This window comes from Podarcis erhardii (genome assembly GCF_964252035.2).
Source record: "Podarcis erhardii genome assembly, chromosome: 2".
Lineage (NCBI taxonomy): Eukaryota > Metazoa > Chordata > Lepidosauria > Squamata > Lacertidae > Podarcis > Podarcis erhardii.
In genome coordinates this window covers 107,870,246-107,891,285 of record NC_138498.1, presented here as the reverse complement: position 1 = coordinate 107,891,285, position 21,040 = coordinate 107,870,246, and the positions used below count along the sequence as shown (strand labels likewise).

The 21,040-nt window shown below is 47.3% G+C and overlaps 1 protein-coding gene across 4 annotated transcripts in view; it reads left to right on the top strand.

Annotated features, from left to right (window-relative positions):
• The window catches only part of PLXNB1 (plexin B1), a 148,799-nt gene that overhangs the window by 97,514 nt on the left and 30,245 nt on the right, over positions 1–21,040 (top strand). For all 4 annotated transcript variants that reach the window (XM_081852247.1, XM_081852244.1, XM_081852245.1 and 1 more), the window contains 9 exons: positions 1,778–1,883; positions 3,649–3,785; positions 5,263–5,439; positions 6,760–6,928; positions 8,638–8,880; positions 11,739–11,915; positions 14,638–14,786; positions 15,757–15,857; positions 18,972–19,189. In XM_081852247.1, coding sequence (XP_081708373.1) covers positions 1,778–1,883; positions 3,649–3,785; positions 5,263–5,439; positions 6,760–6,928; positions 8,638–8,880; positions 11,739–11,915; positions 14,638–14,786; positions 15,757–15,857; positions 18,972–19,189 — 1,477 coding nt within the window. The remainder of the gene's footprint in view (positions 1–1,777; positions 1,884–3,648; positions 3,786–5,262; positions 5,440–6,759; positions 6,929–8,637; positions 8,881–11,738; positions 11,916–14,637; positions 14,787–15,756; positions 15,858–18,971; positions 19,190–21,040) is intronic.

Sequence of the window (21,040 nt, the reverse complement as noted above, 5' to 3'; positions counted from 1 at the left end):
TTAAGTTGTTGAGCATTTTACAATTTTACCCCCATAAATAAACTGCCGGGGGGCCAAATTAGGCCCCCCAAATGGACTTTGGACATGCCTGGTTTATAGGGTTAACAAAACAACAACAAACAAACCTATGGTCACGTAAAGCATCCTCAATAAACACACGAGGCGTAACCGGCTGTGTTCTTAGATAAATAAGGTATACTATTCATTGTATCAAATTCCAACAGAAGTAACTCATGAAGTTCAACAAACGAACAAAGCAGAAGACCCAGTGGATCAGATCTTTCTCTAGTCAGTTCATGTATCAGGTCCATCCATGTAATGGTGTCTATTCCACCTGTCTGTTCATAAAGTCCAAACAATCCACATGAAAGGTTGTTACAGTTCCACAGAATCCTTTCACAGAGTCTAACGGGACTGTCTAACCTTTCATATGGATTGTTTGGACTTTATGAACAGACTGGTGGAATAGATACCATTACGCGAATGGACCTGATGCATGAACTGACTAGAGAATGATCTGATCCACTGGGTCTTCTGCTTTGTTCGCTTGTTGAACTTTATGAGTCACAGTGGTACCTCGGATTACATACGCTTCAGGTTACAGACTCCACTAACCCAGAAATATTACCTCAGGTTAAGAACTTTGCTTCAGGATGAGAACAGAAATCGTGCTCTGGCGGTGCGGCGGCAGCAGGAGACCCCATTAGCTAAAGCGATGCTTCAGGTTAAGAACAGTTTCAGGTTAAGTATGGACCTCCAGAACGAATTAAGTGCTTAACCTGAGGTACCACTGTACTTCTGTTGGAATTTGATACACTGCTTTATAGGGTTGGCAGGTGCGTCTTATTGATCATTAACAGTGTGGCATGGTTCTGGTCCGTTCTGATCTTGACACAGTGGAGACATCATCTCTGATCACGCCCATCTGCCATGCAGAGTGCAGGGATTCTGTTCTGTGTTGACTCTGAGCCATCTCCTAAGCTGGTGTCTGTCTGAGGGGCCCAAGAGGAAAGGGATAATAATTGCCTGAAGTGCTTCCTCTAGACCGAAAAGGAGGTTGATGAAAAGCAGTACATAGAATGACGGAACTGTTAGGTGCCCAGAGACAAGTCGCTGTGCATCAGGAATGCCCCCCCCCAAATCCCCATAACCAAACAGCAACCTTGTGCGATCTGTACCACCGTCTGTTAGGTAAAGGGACCCCTGACCATTAGGTCCAGTCGTGACCGACTCTGGGGATGCGGCGCTCATCTCACTTTATTGGCTGAGGGAGCCGGCTTACAGCTTCCGGGTCATGTGGCCAGCATGACTAAGCCACTTCTGGCGAACCAGAGCAGCGCATGGAAACGCCGTTTACCTTCCCGCCAGACGTGCTTTCGAACTGCTAGGTTGGCAGGAGCTGGGACCGAGCAACGGGAGCCCACCCCGTTGCAGGGATTTGAACCGCCGTCCTTCTGATCAGCAAGTCCTAGGCTCTGTGGTTTAACCCACAGCGCCACCCGTGTCCCTTACCACCGTCTGTTGGCGCTGCAGAAAAGTGCTTTGCACAGCTCACTCTCTCCCATGCAGCTCATGCGAGCGGGCCAAACCACGTAGGGCAGAGGAAGCGGGGGAAATCATTTGGCGCCGCGACTGTTCAGGCGGGTGACGTCTCCTCCTTGGCCAGGCCGAGAGCTAAAAGTGCCCCCCCTCTCATTAACTCAGGTTTAGAGCAGCCCATGTGGTGCACCTTGGTGGGGGATTCTTCTCCATCCTCTCTTCTGCCCTTGTCCTGCAGTATCGTGTGCACCACGGGCGGAAGCGGCATGGAGAGGTCTGGGCACGTGGTCGTGGAGGTTCCCGGAGGAGGACAGGGAGTTTCTGGACACGTGTTTACTTACCAGGTAAGGCGGCCCCGTCTCTGGACAGCAGCTGCCAGGCTAAAGCTAGCAGCTTGCAAGAACGCACGTGGCCTGCCAGATAAAAAGAGGAAGTCTCTCCTCCCCATAATAGTGAAGGAATATACCGTTTTTTTCCGCCTATAAGACGCTCCCATGTATAAGACGCCCCCTATTTTGGGGGGGGACTCCGATTTAAGAAAATGGGGGGAAATGTATCCGTGTATAAGACACCCCCAAATGTTTGACATTATTTTTTAGGGGGGAAACCTAGTCTCATACATGGAAAAATCTGGTATGTTGTGATGTCGACATGCTGCACGTTTCCCCAGTACCGCTTGCAGGAACCAGGAAACTCAGAATGCAGTGAGACATCGTGGTCCTATTCATGCATGCTCCACACATACAGTAAACATGATTAGGGAGAGGGACTATGCTCTGCTAGCTCTGGCGTCAGCAACACATTGCGTGGGGCATGTAATAATGATGATGATGATGATGATGATGATGATTTATTCATAACCCACCCATCTGGCTGAGTTTCCCCAGCCACTCCGGGCAGCTCCCAACAGAATATTAAAAACACAATAAAACGTTCAAACATTAAAAGCTTCCCTAAACAGGGCTGCCTTCAGATGTCTTCTAAAAGTCAGATAGTTGTTTATTTCCTTGACATCTGGAAGGGCATTCCACAGGGCAGGTGCCACTACCGAGAAGGCCCTCTGCCTGGTTCCCCGTAACCTCGCTTCTCACAGTGAGGAAACCTCCAGAAGGCCCTCGGAGCTGGACCTCCGTGTCCGGGCAGAACGATGGTGGTGGAGACGTTCCTTCAGGTATACTGGGCCAAGGCCGTTTAGGGCTCTAAAGGTCAGCGCCAACACTTTGAATGTAAATAGGAGTGCCTTTGTGCACAGAACACCCTGGTTGCGTAGAGCAGCCACAACAGGAGCAGGTAGCATTTTTCAGCTTGAGGGCTGCATTCCTTTCCAGGCCACCGCCCAGGGGCCACATGCCAGCGGTGGGTGGGGCCAGAAGCAAAAGTGAGTGGATCAGCAAATATTAGTTTACCAATGTAAAGGAACCATCAAGGGCACATTTTAGGCAGGCAAGAGACAGTCGAGGAGGGTGCAGAGCAAAGGCTGGCTAGGCAGTTAGCCTGGGGGAGAGTCCTGAGTGCTAGATAGAGAGGCCTGGAGGACCACATTAGGCCCATGGCCAGAGGTTCCGCAGGGCTTTTTCCCACCCATGGCCCTTACAAATAGACGGCCTTGCCACCAGCCCCTGAGAACCTGCTTCTCCATATTTTCCCAGAAATGGTTGCCAGAAAAGTTTTTGTTTCCTGAGCAGCAAGTGCATAAACAGCTAAGGGGCTGCAAGCATAGCATATGCCCGAAGTCATCCTTTTTCGGCAGTGTTAAAAAATGCCACCGGTCTGAAGGGGACACAGCCTCATCTAGCCGGGCTCCTCTTCACATTTCTATAAGAGAACGCTCTCTGTGGCTGCTAGAAACAATGGCTATGTTCTGCCTCCGCTTTCAGAGGCCTCTGAACACCCGTTTCTGGGAATCTCTGGTGGGGAGAACTGCTCTTGTGATCGGGTCTTGCTTGCTGGCTTCCCAGAGGCGCCAACGGGACGCTGGACAAGATGGCCCATTGGGCCTCCTCCTTGCGCTCTCCTGCGATGTGCAGCCCAAGCCAGGAGTGTTGTTCCCTGCCTCTTGAATTCCTTTGGCTGAATGTTGCTTCTTTCCTTCCTCTCCCTTTTGCTCAGAACCCAGAGCTGAAGTCCATTTACCCAACACGAGGCCCCAAGGCTGGAGGAACCTGCCTCACACTGACGGGATCCAAGCTGCTGACTGGCAACCCCAGCAAAATCAGCATTCTGGTTGGACGCTTTCCCTGCTATATGTAAGAAATGGCGCCGGGCAACAGGCGGCTGCTCCAACATCCTCCCCCTAGGCTATTGGCCCAGGGTGGTCATTGATTTGGATTATTGGGACATAGCCCCCAACAAGTTTTTCTAGGTTGTAGGGGCATTGTAAGCCATGGCATAGCTGTCAAGCATCCCTTATTTGGCGGGAAAGTCCCTTATCCCAGCGCTGTGTCCCGCTGCTGTTCCGGATTGATGATGTCCCTTAAATTCCCCGGGTTTCAAAGGAAGCAGCTCCTCTCCCTCCCTCCCTGCCGGCCAGGGAGGCTCCAACTGTGTTGCTTGGCTGCGTTGCTCACCAAAATAAGAACGACTGGGGGGTGGAGCTTGCATGCCTTGTGCTGATCAAATCGGCTGCGTTGCCTGGGGACTCGCCTTTGCTCAGCGCTTCCCAGCGGAGAGGTGATGGTGGTTTTCCTTGAGGCTTCAGGCTTCGTTTGGCTGCTGGCTGGGCTTTCTGCCTTTGGCTCGGAGGGGCTCAGAAGTCAAACATACCTGTGCCTGGAAAATCCCTTATTTTGGCTGCTGATCCCTTGTTTTTGAGGCTGCTGGTCCCTTATTTTCAAATCTGTAAGTTGTCAGCTATGAGCCATGGGGACTCTCTGTCATAAGCCAGAGTTTGCTTTGGTTCAGCAGTTTCAGAATAGTTCCAAGGTAGAATTGAGGAACCTGCGGCCTCCTTAGATGTTGGTTTCCATTGGCCGTATGGGCTGCTTCTGCTGGGAAATCCAACAGGTTCTGGAAGGGTCACAAGTTCTCCATCCCTGTTTTAAAGTAACATTGCCCTCTTAACAAGGAAAAACAGGTATACAGTGGTACCTCAGGTTACATATGCTTCAGGTTACATACACTTCAGGTTACAGACTCCGCTAACCCAGAAATATTACCTCAGGTTAAGAACTTTGCTTCAGGATGAGAACAGAAATCGGACTCCGGCGGCACGGCGGCAGCAGGAGGCCCCATTAGCTAAAGTGGTGCTTCAGGTTAAGAACAGTTTCAGGTTAAGTATGGGCCTCCGGAACGAATTAAGTACTTAACCTGAGGTACCACTGTACTTCTACCTGCTCAGGAATGAGGAAGAAAGCAGCAATTTTCCTGTCGTTACTAGCCAGATAGCAACATATTTCTGGAGAAATAAGGAAGAGGCCTTTCACCAGGTCAGATCATCGGATGCCCTCCTCACCTCCTTTGGGTGGGGCCTGATAGTTTGGAGGCTGAGGCCTAGGCAAAACAACAACAACAACTAGCAAGGGACTACAACTCCCATCATCCCCAACCACAGCTTAGCCCAATGCGGTCAGGAACTATGGCAACTGTAGTCCAGCAATTCTTGGGAACCCAAGGTTGAAGGGCACTAGTTTAGAACAGATTTTCTAGGCGAGTGGCTGAATATATTTATACGATATTTAAATTGAAACCAGGCCCTTTTCTCTTTCTCTCTCTCGCCCCCACAAGTCATTCTGAAGTACAAGAGAAGGAGCTGCAGTGCCTGACTAGCGCCAGCAACGCATCTGTGGAACTCAACATCACAATCAAGTACGGGGATCAGGAACGGAGTTTGGAGCACCCCCGCTTCAAATACACCTTGGACCCCAACATCACGTATGCAGAACCAGCCAAAAGTTTCCAAAGGTAAATGACTTGTCTGTCCCCGTCCCCACCAAGACAAGTTTGTAAGGCGATTTTTTAAAAGTTATTTTTTAAAAAAAATTATTGAGTCTTTGACCGCTTGGTTTCTCGCTCCACCTCCTTGGAATGGTCCTCCATCACTTCGGTATTATCAGACCACCCTTCCTTTGCCTTCGGCAGCTACCCCCACCTTGTGGGAGCGCGGAGGAGGAAGAGGAAAATGGGACAGATATATGCAAAAGCAGTTGAATCAATGCAATCGCAGTTTAAAACACCAGCAAGCTAGGAAATTTGTTTGCCTCTAAGGCAGTGGTTCTCAAAGGGTGTGGTGTGCCACAGGCAGGAGAGTGAGGCAAGATTCAAGGGTGATCGATATTATATTTTGGGAATGATTCGTGTTCTTATGTAGCTGCGTTATTTTATACTTTCTGGATGTCCCGTGATCATATTACAAAGCAGTTGTGTTAGACATTATAAATCAAACACGGCTCGGAGTCGTTTCTTTTTGTTTTCCAATGTATTTCTTACCAATGCACATATTCAGAGCAAATTCTTATTCAGAAAGTGTGGCCCAGAGAAAAAAGTTTGAGAACGACTGCTTAAAGGAGTCACGAGACTCTGTTGTTTTGATTGTAGTGCAGGCTTAACATGGCTGCTGCTCTGGAAATCTGTATTTAGACAGGATAACTTACAAGGGACGTAGGTGGCGCTGTGGTCCAAGCCACTGAGCCTCTTGTGTTTGCTGATCGGAAGGGTGCGGTTCGAATACACGCAATGGGGGTGAGCTCTGTCCCAGCTCCCGCCAACCTAGCAGTTTGAAATCACACTGGTGCAAGTAGATAAATAGGTACCGCTGTGGTGGGAAGGCGTTTCCGTGTGCTCTGGTTTCCCGTCACGATGTCCCATTGTGCCAGAAGTGGTTTAGTCCTGCCGGCCACATGACCCGGAAAGCTGTCTGTGGACAAACACCGGAAAGCGAGATGAGTGCTGCAACCTCATATCTGACTTTGACTGGACTTAACCATCCAGGGGTCCTTTACCTTTTACCTTACAAGGCCTGTCAGCTTCCCAAAGTTGCAGGAAGCTGGTGGGTTTGTAGAGAGAGGTAAGACCAATGGGCCATACAGCTCAGTATTTCCTACTCTGGCCAGCAGTAGCTCTCCAGCTTTTCAGGCAGGAATCTTCCTTTGCCCTACCTGGAGATACCAGATGTTGAAACTGGGACCTCCTGAATGAAAAGCAGGGGTGAAGCTGCAGGACCTCAGATCTGCACTGATTGTAGTCACTAACACGTGTGTGTGTGTGTGTGTGTGTGTATTTCAGTGGTGGGAGAGAGATCCGAGTTCGTGGGCACAACCTTGATGTCGTGCAGTGGCCCAAAATCCGCGTCACTGTTTCTCCGCTGGAGCGCCGGCGCCGGGGCTTGGGCAGGTGGCGCAGGATTATTCCGGATACAGAATGCCCTGAGAATGCCCTCTGCAGCGTCCAGCAAGTAGGTTTACCAGTGCAGTGCTTGCCAGTCTGTTGTTCTGTTCAAAGCTACCAGTGTGAGGGATCTGTGGCTGCCTAAAGGGTAGCGAAAACGGGCCCATTTAGTATTACAGTGGTACCTCTGGTTGTGAACGGGATCCGTTCTGGAGGCCCGTTCGCAACATGAAAAGAACGCAACCCGCAGCAGCGCATCTGCACACGTCAGGTTGCAATTCGCTGCTTCTGCGCATGCGCGTGATGTCATTTTTGCGCTTCTGCGCATGTGCACGCGGCGAAACCTGGAAGTAACCCTTTCTAGTACTTCCAGGTCGCTGCAGGACGTAACCTGAAAGAACGTAACATGAAGCGGACAAAACATGAGGTATGAAGAAGAAGAAGAAGAGTTTGGATTTGATATCCCGCCTTTCACTCCCTTTAAGGAGTCTCAAAGCGGCTAACATTCTCCTTTTCCCTTCCTCCCCCACAACAAACACTCTGTGAGGTGAGTGGGGCTGAGAGACTTCACAGAAGTGTGACTGGCCCAAGGTCACCCAGCAGCTGCATGTGGAGGAGCGGAGACGCGAACCCGGTTCCCCAGGATTACGAGACTACCGCTCTTAACCACTACACCACACTGGCTCTCAATATGACTGTATTACAATCCTCTTCTCATTACAGGCCCTAGTGGCGTTTTGGATTTCCCCCTTTTTAATACCAAAGTGTTTTGGGGACAGGCCTTATTCATTTCCTTTAGAGTCTACCCTTCTTCTAAGGACCTAGGGGTGGTGAACATGTTTTCTCCCTGCCCTCAGCAAAAAAATATTGTTTATTCTTACAACAGCCCTGTGAAGAGAGAGAACGTGACTGGCCCAAGTTCACACAGTGAACTTGAAGGCTGAACACACACACACAAAAACGCCCTCTGCTGGATCCGGCCAAAGACCTGTCTAATCCCACATCCTTTTCTAAAAGTGACCAGTCAGAAGGGGGATTTGCACTTGGGTTTCCTCAAAGGTAGACTGGCTTTTGGCTTTGGTCTTGAGGAATTGGACAAGGGATGTGCACATGGTCTTCTGCAGAGAGTGTCCTGCAGATGTTTTTTTAGCAAGCTCCACTCCAGGGATTCCCTGTGCTCTGGGGTGTCCTGGAGAACGGTGTGTGTGTGTGTGTGTGTGTGTCATAGCTGTCAACCGTCCCTTATTTAGCGGGAAAGTCCCTTATCCCAGCGCCGTGTCCCGCTGCTGTCCCTTATTGATGATGTCCCTTAAATTCCCCGGGTTTCAAAGGAAGCAGCTCCTCTCCCTCCCTCCCTGCCGGCCAGGGAGGAGGGAGGCTCCAACTGCGTTGCTCACCCAATAAGGAGTCTAAGAACGCCTGGGGGGTGGAGCTTGCATGCCTTGTGCCGATCAAATCGGCCGTGTTGCTTGGGGACTCACCTTTGCTCAGCGCTTCTCAGCGGAGAGGTGACGGTAATTTCCCTTGCCGGGTTGCTGTGCTGTGGGAACCACCACTTGAGGCTTCGTTTGGCTGCTGGCTGGGCTTTCTGTCTTTGGCTCGGAGGGGCTCAGAAGTTGAACATACCTGTGTTCGTAAAATCCCTTATTTTGGCTGCTGATCCCTTATTTTTGAGGTGCTGGTCCCTTATTTTCAAATCTGTAAGTTGACAGCTATGGGGGGTGTCTAGGAGAGAGTGGGCCTTAGCCGTTCACTCTCCTTTATTTCCGATCCTAGTTTGAAGAGCCCTGCGAGGTCAACTCTTCCAGCCTCATCCTGTGCAAAACGCCTGCCATTAAGCAGCTTTCTCCCTCCGTGCAAGTGAAGCTGGAGTTTGTCCTCGATAACCTCAGTTTCGACTTCAACGCCGTGCATCCGAGCGGCTTCTCCTATGAGGTGGATCCTGTCCTGCACCCCCTCAATATGGATGACCACACCAAGCCCTATCGTCACAAGCCTGGAAGCGTCATCTCTGTGGAGGTAATGGGGCAGCTCCACCATGCAGGGAGCAGATACACCTGTCCATTGCTTGTAGATTTTGGGGACTCCATAGACCACAACTTGTCTTCCAAGGTAGCTCAGTCCCTCCTAAGAAAGGTCTCATTCTGCATTCGTCTCTCTATAAAAAAATGTTCCAGTTACAGATAGGTAGCCGTGTTGGTCTGCCATAGTCAAAACAAAAAATTCCTTTCAGTAGCACCTTAAAGACCAACTAAGTTAGTTCTAGGTATGAGCTTTCGTGTGCATGCACACTTCTTCAGTGTATCTGAAGAAGTGTGCATGCACACGAAAGCTCATACCTAGAACTAACTTAGTTGGTCTTTAAGGTGCTACTGGAAGGAATTTTTTGTTTTAAAAAAATGTTGTTATATGAAACCTCATGGAATATGCAGAAATGGGCGAAACTTGCCGGAAGAATAAGAAATCAAGATAATATAAAAGAATGGAAATGGTTTATTGAATAGTTACAGATAAATTGTAAACAGATTAAAATCATTAGCAGGATTATTGTAATAACCTGCAGTTACACAAGAGTATATATTTGCAGTAGATAATTAAAGGAGCAAGTGAAATGAATTTGGATATGCAGAAGGTATTAAAATAAAACGTTTAAGGAACCGCAGAAAAGGGGAGAAGGAAGTCAAATTTTGAAATGCTAAATTGATTGTAAAACTAATGAAATGTATAAACTTGAAAAGCATAAATAAAAACTTTAAAAATAAGAATAATTCTGCATCCATCTAATCCCCTATGCAATCTATCCATGACAGCAGCCGCCTCCGAGCCTTGTGGCGGTGAGTTCCATAAGTTCATTATGCATTGTGCAAAGGCAGCAAGGTAGAAAGCAACAGGTGTGGTGTATGAATTCCTTCCTCTGTAATGCACTACCTAATGTACACTACCCAAAGGCCCCGCCCAGTTATGCCAACAGAAGTCATAATCTCTAGACTGTTTTTGGTGGGGAAGGGTCATAGCTAGTGGTAGAGCAGTTGCTTGGCATGTAGAAGGCATGCCACTCTGGGCAGCTTCCAACAAAAGATTAAAAATACATTAAAATGTCACACATTGAAAACTTCCCTGAACAGGGCTGCCTTCAGATGTCTTGTAAATGCCGGGTAGTTATTTTTCTCTTTGACATCTGATGGGAGGGCGTTCCACAGGGAGGGCGCCACTACCAAGAAGGCCCTCTGCCTGGCTCCCTGTAGCTTTGCTTCTCGCAGTGAGGGAACCGCCAGAAGGCCCTCGGCACTGGACCTCAGCGTCCAGGCAGAATGATGGGGGTGGAGACGCTCCTTCAGGTATACTGGGCCAAGACCGTTTAGGGCTTTAAAGGTTAACACCAACACTTTGAATTGTGCTCGGAAACGTACTGGGAGCCAATGTTCTAGGTTCAATCCCCAGCATAACCAGGTAGGATTGTGGGAGACCCCCTGCTGGAAACCCTGGAGAACTGCTACTGGTTAGTGTAGGCAATACAGTGGTGCCCCACAAGACGAATGCCTCGCAAGACGAAAAACCCGCTAGACGAAAGGGTTTTCCGCTTTTCGAGGCGCTTTGCAAGACGAATTTCCCTATGGGCTTGCTCCGCAAGACGAAAACGTCTTGCGAGTTTCTCCCCTCCCCCCCCTTTTCTGAGCCGCTAATAGCCGCTTAGCCACTAAGATGCTAAGACGCTAATAGCGCTAAGCCGCTAAGCTGCTAATAGGGATGCTTCGCAAGACGAAAAAAACGCAAAACGAAGAGACTCGCGGAACGAATTATTTTCATCTTGCGAGGCACCACTGTACTGTGTGACCAATGGACCAGTGTCATGTCACGCAATATAAAGCACTGTCCTGTGAAAGTCACAAGACATTTAAAGTTACATCTGTGCCTGTAACAACCCTTAACGATAGCACTATTTAATTTGGAAAGTGTTATGGGATGCATTGATAATAAAATAAATTGGCTCTGTTTGCATGCAGTGCCAAAACATGTTATAACGCGACGGTGAGGGTTCCTGAGGTTGAGACTGTGGACACTTGGCTCTTCCAGTCCTGCTGCGAGCTAAACCATGGTTTGGCACAGCATGTTGTCCTAACCTGGCCTCATAGTTTGTCTCCCCTTGTAGTTAGCTGACTTCAACGTTTTCGTATAGCTTTTAACGTATGCTTTCGTGTACAATTGTTGTAAACCACTCTGGCATTTTTTTATGAATGGGGTATAGGGACACGGGTGGTGCTGTGGGTTAAACCACAGAGCCTAGGACTTGCCAATCAGAAGGTTGGCGTTTCAAATCCCTGCGACGGGGTGAGCTCCCATTGCTCGGTCCCTGCTCCTGCCCACCTAGCAGTTCAAAAGCGCGTCAAAGTGCAAGTAGATAAATAGGTACCGCTCCGGCGGGAAGGTAAACAGCATTTCTGTGCGCTGCTCTGGTTCGCCAGAAGCGGCTTAGTCATGCTGGCCACATGACCTGGAAGCTGTACGCCGGCTCCCTCAGCCAATAAAGCGAGATGAGCACCGCAACCCCAGAGTCGGCCACGACGGGACCTAATGGTCAGGGGTCCCTTTACCTTTACCTTTATATACATAATAAACAGCCACAAGCTATAAATGAAGAACAAACCTCAGTTACAGGCTATGGTTTATCTGGAGTGAGACAAACCACAAGTCTGCATTCAGACAACACGCTAAGCCAAACCATCACCTCGCTTCTCCAGTCCTGCCACTGTTGTCAGCTAAATGGCGATATATATCAACACTAAACCATGGCTTGGCTTAGCGTTGCGTGCAAACTGGGCCGCCGAGCGACAAAAACAGCTTGCCTTCACCTGACTGCCTCGGTTTCTTTCCTCCAGGGGGAGAACCTGGACTTGGCCATCTCCAAAGAGGAGGTGAAAGCCATGATCGGAGTGGGCGTCTGCTCAGTCAAGACCCTGACGAAGAACCACCTCTATTGCGAACCCCCCGCCGAGCAACCAGCCCCTCTGCACCGGGCCAAGCGAGAAGGCACAGACTCTTTGCCAGAGTTCACAGTAAGGGGTGGATATTGGCAACGGGAAGAACTCGAACCGGGTTGGGGAGCGGGGTGGACCGTGAGGGAAAGGGAAGAGTTGGATAAGATGGCGGGGGGGGGGCACAGGGAACCCGGTGGGCAAAGGAGGGAGTGCCTGCCTGGGAATTAGAACACAATGAGGAAACGAGGGGTAAATAATTTTCTTCAGAGTTCCATCTGTAAGGAACTCTTGCGGGCCTAAAAGAGGGTGCATTGGAAAAAAGTTGGAGTGTTAGGTTTTTTTTTTTAATGTGGTTATTAATAGTCCATTTTGGGGCGTTGTGGGGAATTGTTGGGGTGGAGAAAGTGGGTATAAATGGTGCTCTTTTGTTCCCTCATGGGATTAAAAGCAGTTGAGGTGGGTGGGTGGGATTTACTTCTGACAGAGGCTGTGGGAAGGAAGGGTGAAACAGGCCCTCTGAGAACAACAGCTCCCTTATCTTCAAAGTGGGCCTTGTGGAGCTGCCAATTAGCAAAACTGGAAGGGGGAAAAAACCACAGCAGAGACCCTTTTCGCCTGCTTCACATCATGTAGCCAAATTTGTTTAAAACCTTTTGTTCCCTTGGATAGATAAAGTTGACATGCCTCTTAATGTGTTATTTTGTTTTTTAAATGTATATCATTTTATTTTAAATGCTGGTTTTATTTCTATGTTGCCTTTGGATTTTTTTAGGTCAGCTTGTTCTTTTTTCAAGTTTCTGGCTTTTCCATATCATTTTAATGTGTGTATTTTATGTAAACCGCTTTGAGCTGCTGCTGCTGCTGCTGCTTCTATTTCTTCTTCTTCTTCTTCTTCTTCTTCTTCTTCTTCTTCTTCTTCTTCTTCTTCTTCTTCTTCTTCTTCTTCCTCTCCTCCTCCTCCTCCTCCTCCTCCTCCTCCTCCTCCTCCTCCTCCTCCTCCTCCTTCTGTACAATTAGCAGTACACACATTCTGTAAAATAAAATAAAATCATGGTGGCAGACCCCAGCAAGTACTCTATCGCTTTGTGGGCTGCTTCTTCAATTGCAGTTGGAAGCAAAATTTGACAAAGGTTTAATACCAAGAGGTTAAAAAGCAGCACAGCTTCTGAGCAGGAACGGCTATTTTTATCCAGCTCCCCTTTGCCAGTCACTCCCCTAATATACTGTGGTGGACTGAGGATCTCGTCAGTAAAAAGCGGTTTGCAGGGATATCGCATAAAGCAGTGGTTGCCAAACATTTTTGGGTCACTGCCCCCCTTGGTTCCATAACAGGAATAGAGCTGATGGGTTACCTTCTTGGGATGGTCACAAGAGAAGGTCCTCACTGACACCACTAATCATGACGATTTGTGCGGAGCCCTATCCAGCTGTTTGCTGTAGCCGCACATAAGCAATTACATGAGAGGGAGCTGGCGGGGATCATCTTGGCAGTCCCGTCTTCTTCTGGCCCTTAACTTCATTCTGTGTACAGCCCTCCAGGAGCTTGAGGGTCGAAGGTCTGAAGTGAGGAGCCGCCTCTCCACTTTCCTCTTGCACTGCAGCGGGTTGGACTTAGGGTCCCTTCTAAGTCTATGATTCCTGCTGCGCACTCAGGTTTCTGTAATTGCGCAGGAATCATGGAGGCTCCCCACTTCGGACCTTTGCCCTTAAATTTGTGTGGAGGGTTCAGAACTGGGTGAAAAATGATAATACCAGAGGGGGCAGGATTCAGCAATGCATCCTCACATCCCCTGGCATGCTTGCTTACATGCACGGAGACTGTGCCAGAATAGGGTCAAACTAGCAACACCACACCATGGCTTCTCCTTTGCCACCGGCACTAAGTTTTGGAGATATTTGGTCTTCTGAGACACTGGGTCCATCTAGTGGGGAAAAGCAGGAAATACTTAGAAACTGCCACTTTATAATACAGTTGTACCTCGTGTTGCATTAGGTTCATGCTTCGTCTTTTTGGCTTGCAAACGCGACAAACCTGGAAGTGTATACTTCCAGGTTTCACTGTGTGTGTGTGCGCGCGCGTGCAGAAGCGTTCTGTGTGCTTCATGCATGCGCAGAAGCTCTCTATTGTGCCCTGCACTTGTGCAGAAGCGCCGCTCTAATTGCGGACTTTTCAGGGTGCGAATGGCACCCTGGATGGAACAGATCGTGTCCACAACTAGAGGTACCACTGTATTGGTATAATAGGGTCTGGGGTTGTTTTTTCCGCTCTATCTGAAAAGCTAGCCCACAAGGTACGCTTATCTGAAGGCATAACAACAAGCATTTTATTTGTCATGGGATGATTTATTTTTTTTAATGCATTAACGAAGGAACTGAGGTTTCAGAAACTGCAGCTAGGTAAAGCACAAAAAAGTAAAAATTATTATAGCAGTAATATACAGCCCATATCTTAAGCATCTCCAACAGCATCGTTTGCTGAACCCCGTGAAAAGATAAAATGGTCAGTGATGAAAAATCCTTTTCTTTAGTTTTTTCTTCCATTTGTTTTCCTTGTTCAGACTGAACTATGTGCAATATTGAAAGATCGTGTCAACCCACTATTATAATCCTTCCCAAATTTAGTAAATATATTCGTGTAGATAGATGATAGACGATAGATAGATAATTAGATAGATAGATAGATAGATAGATAATGATTGGGACATACATCATGGAAATAGTAGTAGTAATAGTAATAATAATAATGGAGGCTCCTCGCCTTCACATGAAATCAGTTTTCCATCCTCTTGTCCTCCTGCAGGTTCAAATGGGCAACAACCAATTCCGCCTGGGCCGTGTGCAGTATGACACAGAGAGTCAGCTGACCTTCCCCGTGGAGGCCCAGATTGGCTTGGGGGTTGTCGCCTCCTTTGTTGCTCTGATTGTCCTCATCATCGTCTTCATCTACAGGTGAGGAGGAAGGAGGAAGCTTTCCGGCCTGTCTGCAGGACCATATTCCATAGGCCTAGCCAGGCACTGCAGTTTACATGTGAGAAAAGCCAGTTAGGTTGTGTGACCTGTTCTGTTTGTGGAAAAACAGCAACACAGATTTGCTTTTTGGGAACAGAGTACATTGGCACTGAAGCAGGAACTGCTCAGAGTTGCTTAGAGCAGTGGGAACTTTGTAGGTTTCTTTCTTCCTGTTTCCACACCAGAAATCATACTTGGCAGGGGCTGATGGGAGTTGTGGTCCAAAATATCTGAAGGGCACCAGGTTCGGGCAAGCTAGTGATGAAGCTTTCAAAGTGCATCCCATGCATTATCTCGTTGCAACCCTATAAGACAGGAGCGAGGAAGCTTTTCTGTCTGCCAGGTCCTTATCTCCCCGACTCCTGGCAGACAAATTTAGACAGGTGATCAGGGTCAGTTACCTGACATCACTATGACAACAGGTGATGCTGGACTTTGAAGCCTCGATTGTTGGGACGTCAAAGTGCAGCATGGGGGTAGGGTTGCCATACATCTGGGAAAACCCAGACATGTCCTCTTTTGGGGGACCAACATGCCCATCCGAGCGGATTTTTCATTTTAAAGGAAATGTCTGGGGTTTTGGGGCTTGGGCTGCTCTGCACACTGCAACAGCTGCCAGCCTGAGCCAGGGAAAGAGGTCGGGCTGGCAGCGGCTCAGGCTGTCTGCTTTTTTGCTCTTCAAGATATAGCAACTCTAGCACGGGGGATATTTGAAAGCCTTTTTGTTGCTGCGTCTGAGAATGTCCCAAATATCAGCCTAGCCGTACAGCTCGCTGTTTCCTTTTTGCACGGTTAATTCGGTTTTGTGGCTGCAAAACCTGGGGTGATTCTCTTGCATAGAAATAAAGAGCTACACTGTGATTAGAAGGGATCGACTTTAGCATATGACGGTGATGGTTTTTCTTTCCAGGAGGAAGAGCAAGCAGGCCCTGAGGGATTACAAAAAAGTTCAGATCCAGCTGGAAAACCTGGAGACGAGTGTCCGGGACCGGTGCAAAAAAGAATTCACTGGTAAGAGGAGAGGAAGGAGCTTCTCCCTTGATCTGTCCCTGGGAATGCAAGTTCCCTTCTTCTTCTTTCTATAATTTTTATTAAATTTTCTGTTTTACAATTTAGGACATTCATTTAAAGAACCTTAAAATATCAATGACTTCCCTTCTTCTCTTTCCAATCCTTGCATATTTTATACAAACTAAGCCATTCAGTATTCCATTATTACATCCATCAAAACTTGTTTACACTGTTGAATTTATCTTAATGCTGCCCACATTTTCATTATTTTTTTTTTTTAATAATATTTATTAAGAATTTCCAATTATAACAATATAAAAAAACAAAACATCCAAATTTAAGATCTTATTTTCCATAACATCTTTCCAGGACTTCCCCTCCCCTCCCCCTCTTGTATTCCAATTCTTACAAATAAATTCAGCAATTTATTATCCCAAATTTTAACCTTATTATCATTAGCCCAATTTAAAAATATTTTCCCATCTCCTAAGATCGACCTATTCCCTTCCGCGCGTTCCCCCCTTTAATATACATAATAGATTAAAATATAATAAAATAAAATATGATTTTGATTTTACAGCCTTTGGATTCCAAATCCCTCCCCCTTTTCCTGGTTGCGTTTCCCGTATTGATCAACATCTGATGTCTTCCTGGAGTTCCCACATTTATTTAAGCCATAGTCCTTTACCAGTCTTCTTTAATTTTAAATGTCCAATCTTGGAAGGAGTCTATCTCAAAAAGGCCCGTTTTTTCCATCCAGATTTTTATATACTTGGGAGTAAAACTCCAATTTTATTTCTTAAACCTTTCAAATCTGGATTTCCCAAATGTTCCCACTTCCAACTTTGTCCAATTCTTATTATTCTTGTTGTTCTTGTTGGTCTCTCTCCTCTTTCTTTTCCTGTTTTCCTGCACAAATGTTCTAATTCCAAAAGCTTCTAAATTCCGCTGCAGAGGCTCTGTTATTCAGGAACGAAACATGATGCCAAGTCCCTTCCATTTTCAATAGATAAGTCTATTGTCTACTTTAGTGTGTAAACCTCTGTAGTCAAAATAATGTTCCATTTCTGCAGTTTCCCAGGAGATAAAAAGTTCTGTCAAATTCGATGCCAACAACTTGTAATATCCCTCGGCTCCTCTAGGTGGATTATAATAACTCAGTTCCCTTCCAGATCACGTCCACCAGTCAAAGTAACTTTATTATTCCTTGTTTTAAACATTTTGTATCCAATTTGTAGCAAATATAACCGGCAAAGTCCTCGTAACATAGTTCTCATTATTGTTCTTCTGCTTTGACAGCTCTTTGACAGCTGTCAAAACCTCTCCTTGTCTTCTCCCGGCGCTCTCACTAAGACGCTCCCAGGTTCCGGGGGGGGGGGTTGCTTTTTGAATAAATTCCACTTTTCTCCTCCAGCTCAATCTTATAATTTTCCATCGCGAAATTTCATAACTTTATCAAAATAAGGTTGCGCTCAATCTTAGATGTTAAGTCCTTTACTTTAGCTCCTCTACAACAGGGGGGGGCTGACTTCCTTTTTATACCTCCCCCGCTCGTTCCGAATTCTTTAAAAAATTTCTCGCCTTTTTTAATCCAAGTTCCGATTACTCACGGGTTATGCTTTTAAGTCCAAATTTCCAATGGAAGAAGTCAGCGCTCTCCGTCGAATGGCATGCGGCTTCGCTCGGCAGGGGAAGCGGAGGACTCAAAGCACCCCCCCCCTGTCACCCGTTCCGTAGCCTTTAAAAAGGCTCCTTCGTGGGTCGGGGGGGGCTCAAAAGGTGCCAGCCGAGTCACCATGTCCATGGGTTTTAGCGCCCATGGTTTTTAAGGGTCCCCGCGTCGCCGACGCGGCAGGACCCAGCCCCTACTGAGCAGGCTCCCTCCGGAGCTCGGAGGGAGTCCGCTATTCGGCGATGGCGCCAACCCGGAAGCTAATGCTGCCCACATTTTCAGATAAACACATTTTTCCTTCATATCTTCACTAGACATTTTCCAATGTTCTTCTTGTTCTCTTATTCTATATGTTAGGTCCGCAAGCTGCGCTTATTCCATCAGTTTAAGTTGCCATTCTTCTTTAGTTGGGACTTTACTCAATTTCCATTTTTGGGCTAAGAAAACACAAGCCTCAGCAGTGGCATGCATTAATAACCTTATTTGACACCTGGGAATTTCCGTCTAAATTATCCCCAACAAAAAGGACTCTGGGGTGGTTTTTTTTTGGAAAAGTACTTTTAAACATTTTTTTTCAATTCATTATGGATTATTTCCCAATGCTCTTTTACCCTTTTACAGGTCCACCACATATGATAGAACGTTCCCTCAGTCTCACAATGCAGGTTTCTTTCAAGGCCGATGCTGTGAATTGCCTCTTTTGCCACATCAGGATTGCTGATCTATTCATTATGATGCTGTTATGTTAGGCAGCCAAACCCGTGAAATAGGGAAGAATCCCTTCTGCATAGGCTGCTCTCCTTTTTGAACTTTTAAGGCTGCGGGGAAATCGAACAGGGCCTTCCCAATGTAAGAAAAATATCCGGAGCTCCATTAAAATAAAAACAAAGGGGGCATTTTTAGTAGTAGAGGAGGCTTAGTGGTAGAGCAGGGGTTCAGCCCTCTGCTGAAAAAGTTAGCTGACCCCTTACAGGGGGCTGGACTATATTTTTGGGGGGGAAATGAACAAATTCCTATGTCCCACAAACAACCCAGAGATGCATTTTTTTAAAAAGCACAGATTCTACTCATGTAAAAACACCAGGCAGGCCCCACAAATAACCCAGAGATGCATTTTAAATAAAAGCACACATTCTACTCATGTAAAAACACGCCGATTCCCAGACCGTCCACGGGCCGGATTTAGAAAGTGATTGGGCCGGATCCAGCCCCCGGGCTTTAGTTTGCCTACCCATGTGGTAGAGTCTATGCAGAATTTCCTGGCATCTCCCGGGAGGGCTTGAAAAGACTGATACCCTGGAGAGCAGCTGCCAACCAGAATAGATAATACTGGGCTGGACGGACCAATAGTCTGAGATTATATAAGAAAGCTTCCTTTCATTTCCTGTTTCCCACACTCTCGTCGTCTTCCTCATCACCCGGGGTTTTTTCTTTCATTGCAGACCTCATGACGGAGATGATGGACCTCACCAGTGACTTGGTTGGCACCGGGATCCCCTTCTTGGACTACAAGTCCTACGCAGAGCGTGTCTTCTTCCCAGGCCACCGCGAGTCGCCGTTGCAAAGGGACCTGGACGTGCCAGAATGCCGGAGGCAGACGGTCGAACAAGGCTTGGTGCAACTCTCCAACCTCCTCAACAGTAAGCTCTTTCTCACCAAGGTATGTTTTCAGGAACAGATGATTTCGTATTGAAGTAAAACAAAAACCACGCCTCTGTTGTTGTTTTAAATCAACTCTTTATTGCTTGAATATAAAATTGATTCCATCATGATAACAGAAGTTTTTGCAACTAGCATACAAGTTTAGAGAGGTAGATTGTAAGAAGTTTGACAACAGTGGCAGTATTACTAGTTCTAAGTTGGCACATTTAACACATAGTTTCTGTACAGCTTCCAGGTTACCTCACTTCCATATTCACCAGACTGAAAGGTTTTAGATCACTAAAAGAGTCCATGTAGGTCACACGTTAGAGAAATGAAGAAGAAGAAGAAGAGTTTGGATTTGATATCCCGCTTTATCACTACCCGAAGGAGTCTCAAAGTGGCTAACATTCTCCTTTCCCTTCCTTCCCCACAACAAACACTCTGTGAGGTGAGTGGGGCTGAGAGACTTCAGAGAAGTGTGACTGGTCCAAGGTCACCCAGCAGCTGCATGTGGAGGAGCGGAGACGCGAACCTGGTTCACCGGATTACGAGACTCTTAACCACTACACCACATTTTCTGCAGCCTAAAAGTATTTGTACTTGAAGAAACTCCTGTTAGTAGGGGGTCATGATGTGCAAACTGCTTCAAGTCAGCTGCAGCTTGTGAAGCCTTCACGCGGCTCACGCTGGCCTCAAGGCGCAGCTGCTGCACGACCTTCATGGCTGCCACATTGGAGGAGCTGGACATGGTTCCAAAAATCACGCCTCTTGTAAACATTCAAGGCAGGTCTCAGGTGGCACTAAGGAGGCTTAGTGAGAGAGCCAGTGTGGTGTAGTGGTTAAGAGCGGTGGACTCATAATCTGGGGAACCGAGTTCGCGTCTCCGCTCCTCCACCTGCAGCTGCTGGGTGACCTTGGGCCAGTCACACTTCTCTGAAGTCTCTCAGCCCCACTCACCTCACAGAGTGTTTGTTATGGGGGAGGAAGGGAAAGGAGAATGTTAGCCGCTTGGAGACTCCTTTGGGTAGTGATAAAGCGGGATATCAAATCCAAACTCTTCTTCTTCTAAAGCCATGCTGTGGAACACAGTGCTTGTCCTTCAAAGCAAAAGCCCGCTGTGTGCTGCTCCACCTCAAGCTCCTACTCCTCACTATTGTGGGGTAAATCTGAAAGCTCTTTGGCAGTTTCTGCTGTGGGTTTAGAAAGGGATCAGAATGTGGGACGATCATTCATTCAGGGAGAGGGGCATTGTTAGGGGGCGGCTCAGAGGGGCCAAGCCCTGGTTAGAATCATAGAACAGTAGAGTTAGAAGGGACCTTCAGGGTCATCTTAGTCCAGACCCCTGCAATGCAGGAATCTCAGCTAAAGTTTCCATGGCAGGTGGCAGGTGCCCCAACCTCTGCTTAAAAACCTCTAAGGAAGGAGAGTCCGTTCCACTGTCCCATCCGCCTGGCCTTTAATTTGAATTCAGCCTGATCTTTTATTTCCCTTCTCTTCCCTCGCCCTCCCCTTTTTATGAAGATCACCCGCTCTGAGACCCCACAGCTAATTCTCCCCTGGCCTCCTCACTGGCCCAAGTAGAACCAATTCAGCCAGCTAGCCCTGGTGATTATCTAATGCTTATTTCCCCTAAACTGACTTTCGAATTTTATTGTTACTCATGTTTTTATACTGTATTTTATGCTGCTTTTATAATTGTTTTAAATTTGTTGTTAGCTGCCCTGAGCCCAGTTTTTGAACCGGGAAGGACGGGGTATAAATAATTAATAATTATAACAATAAAAATTATTATTATTTTACAAGGGGCCGGCAAGGTTTACCTTGCCTGGGTGGGCTCACTCCCGTGGAGATCGCTCCGTGGGCTGGA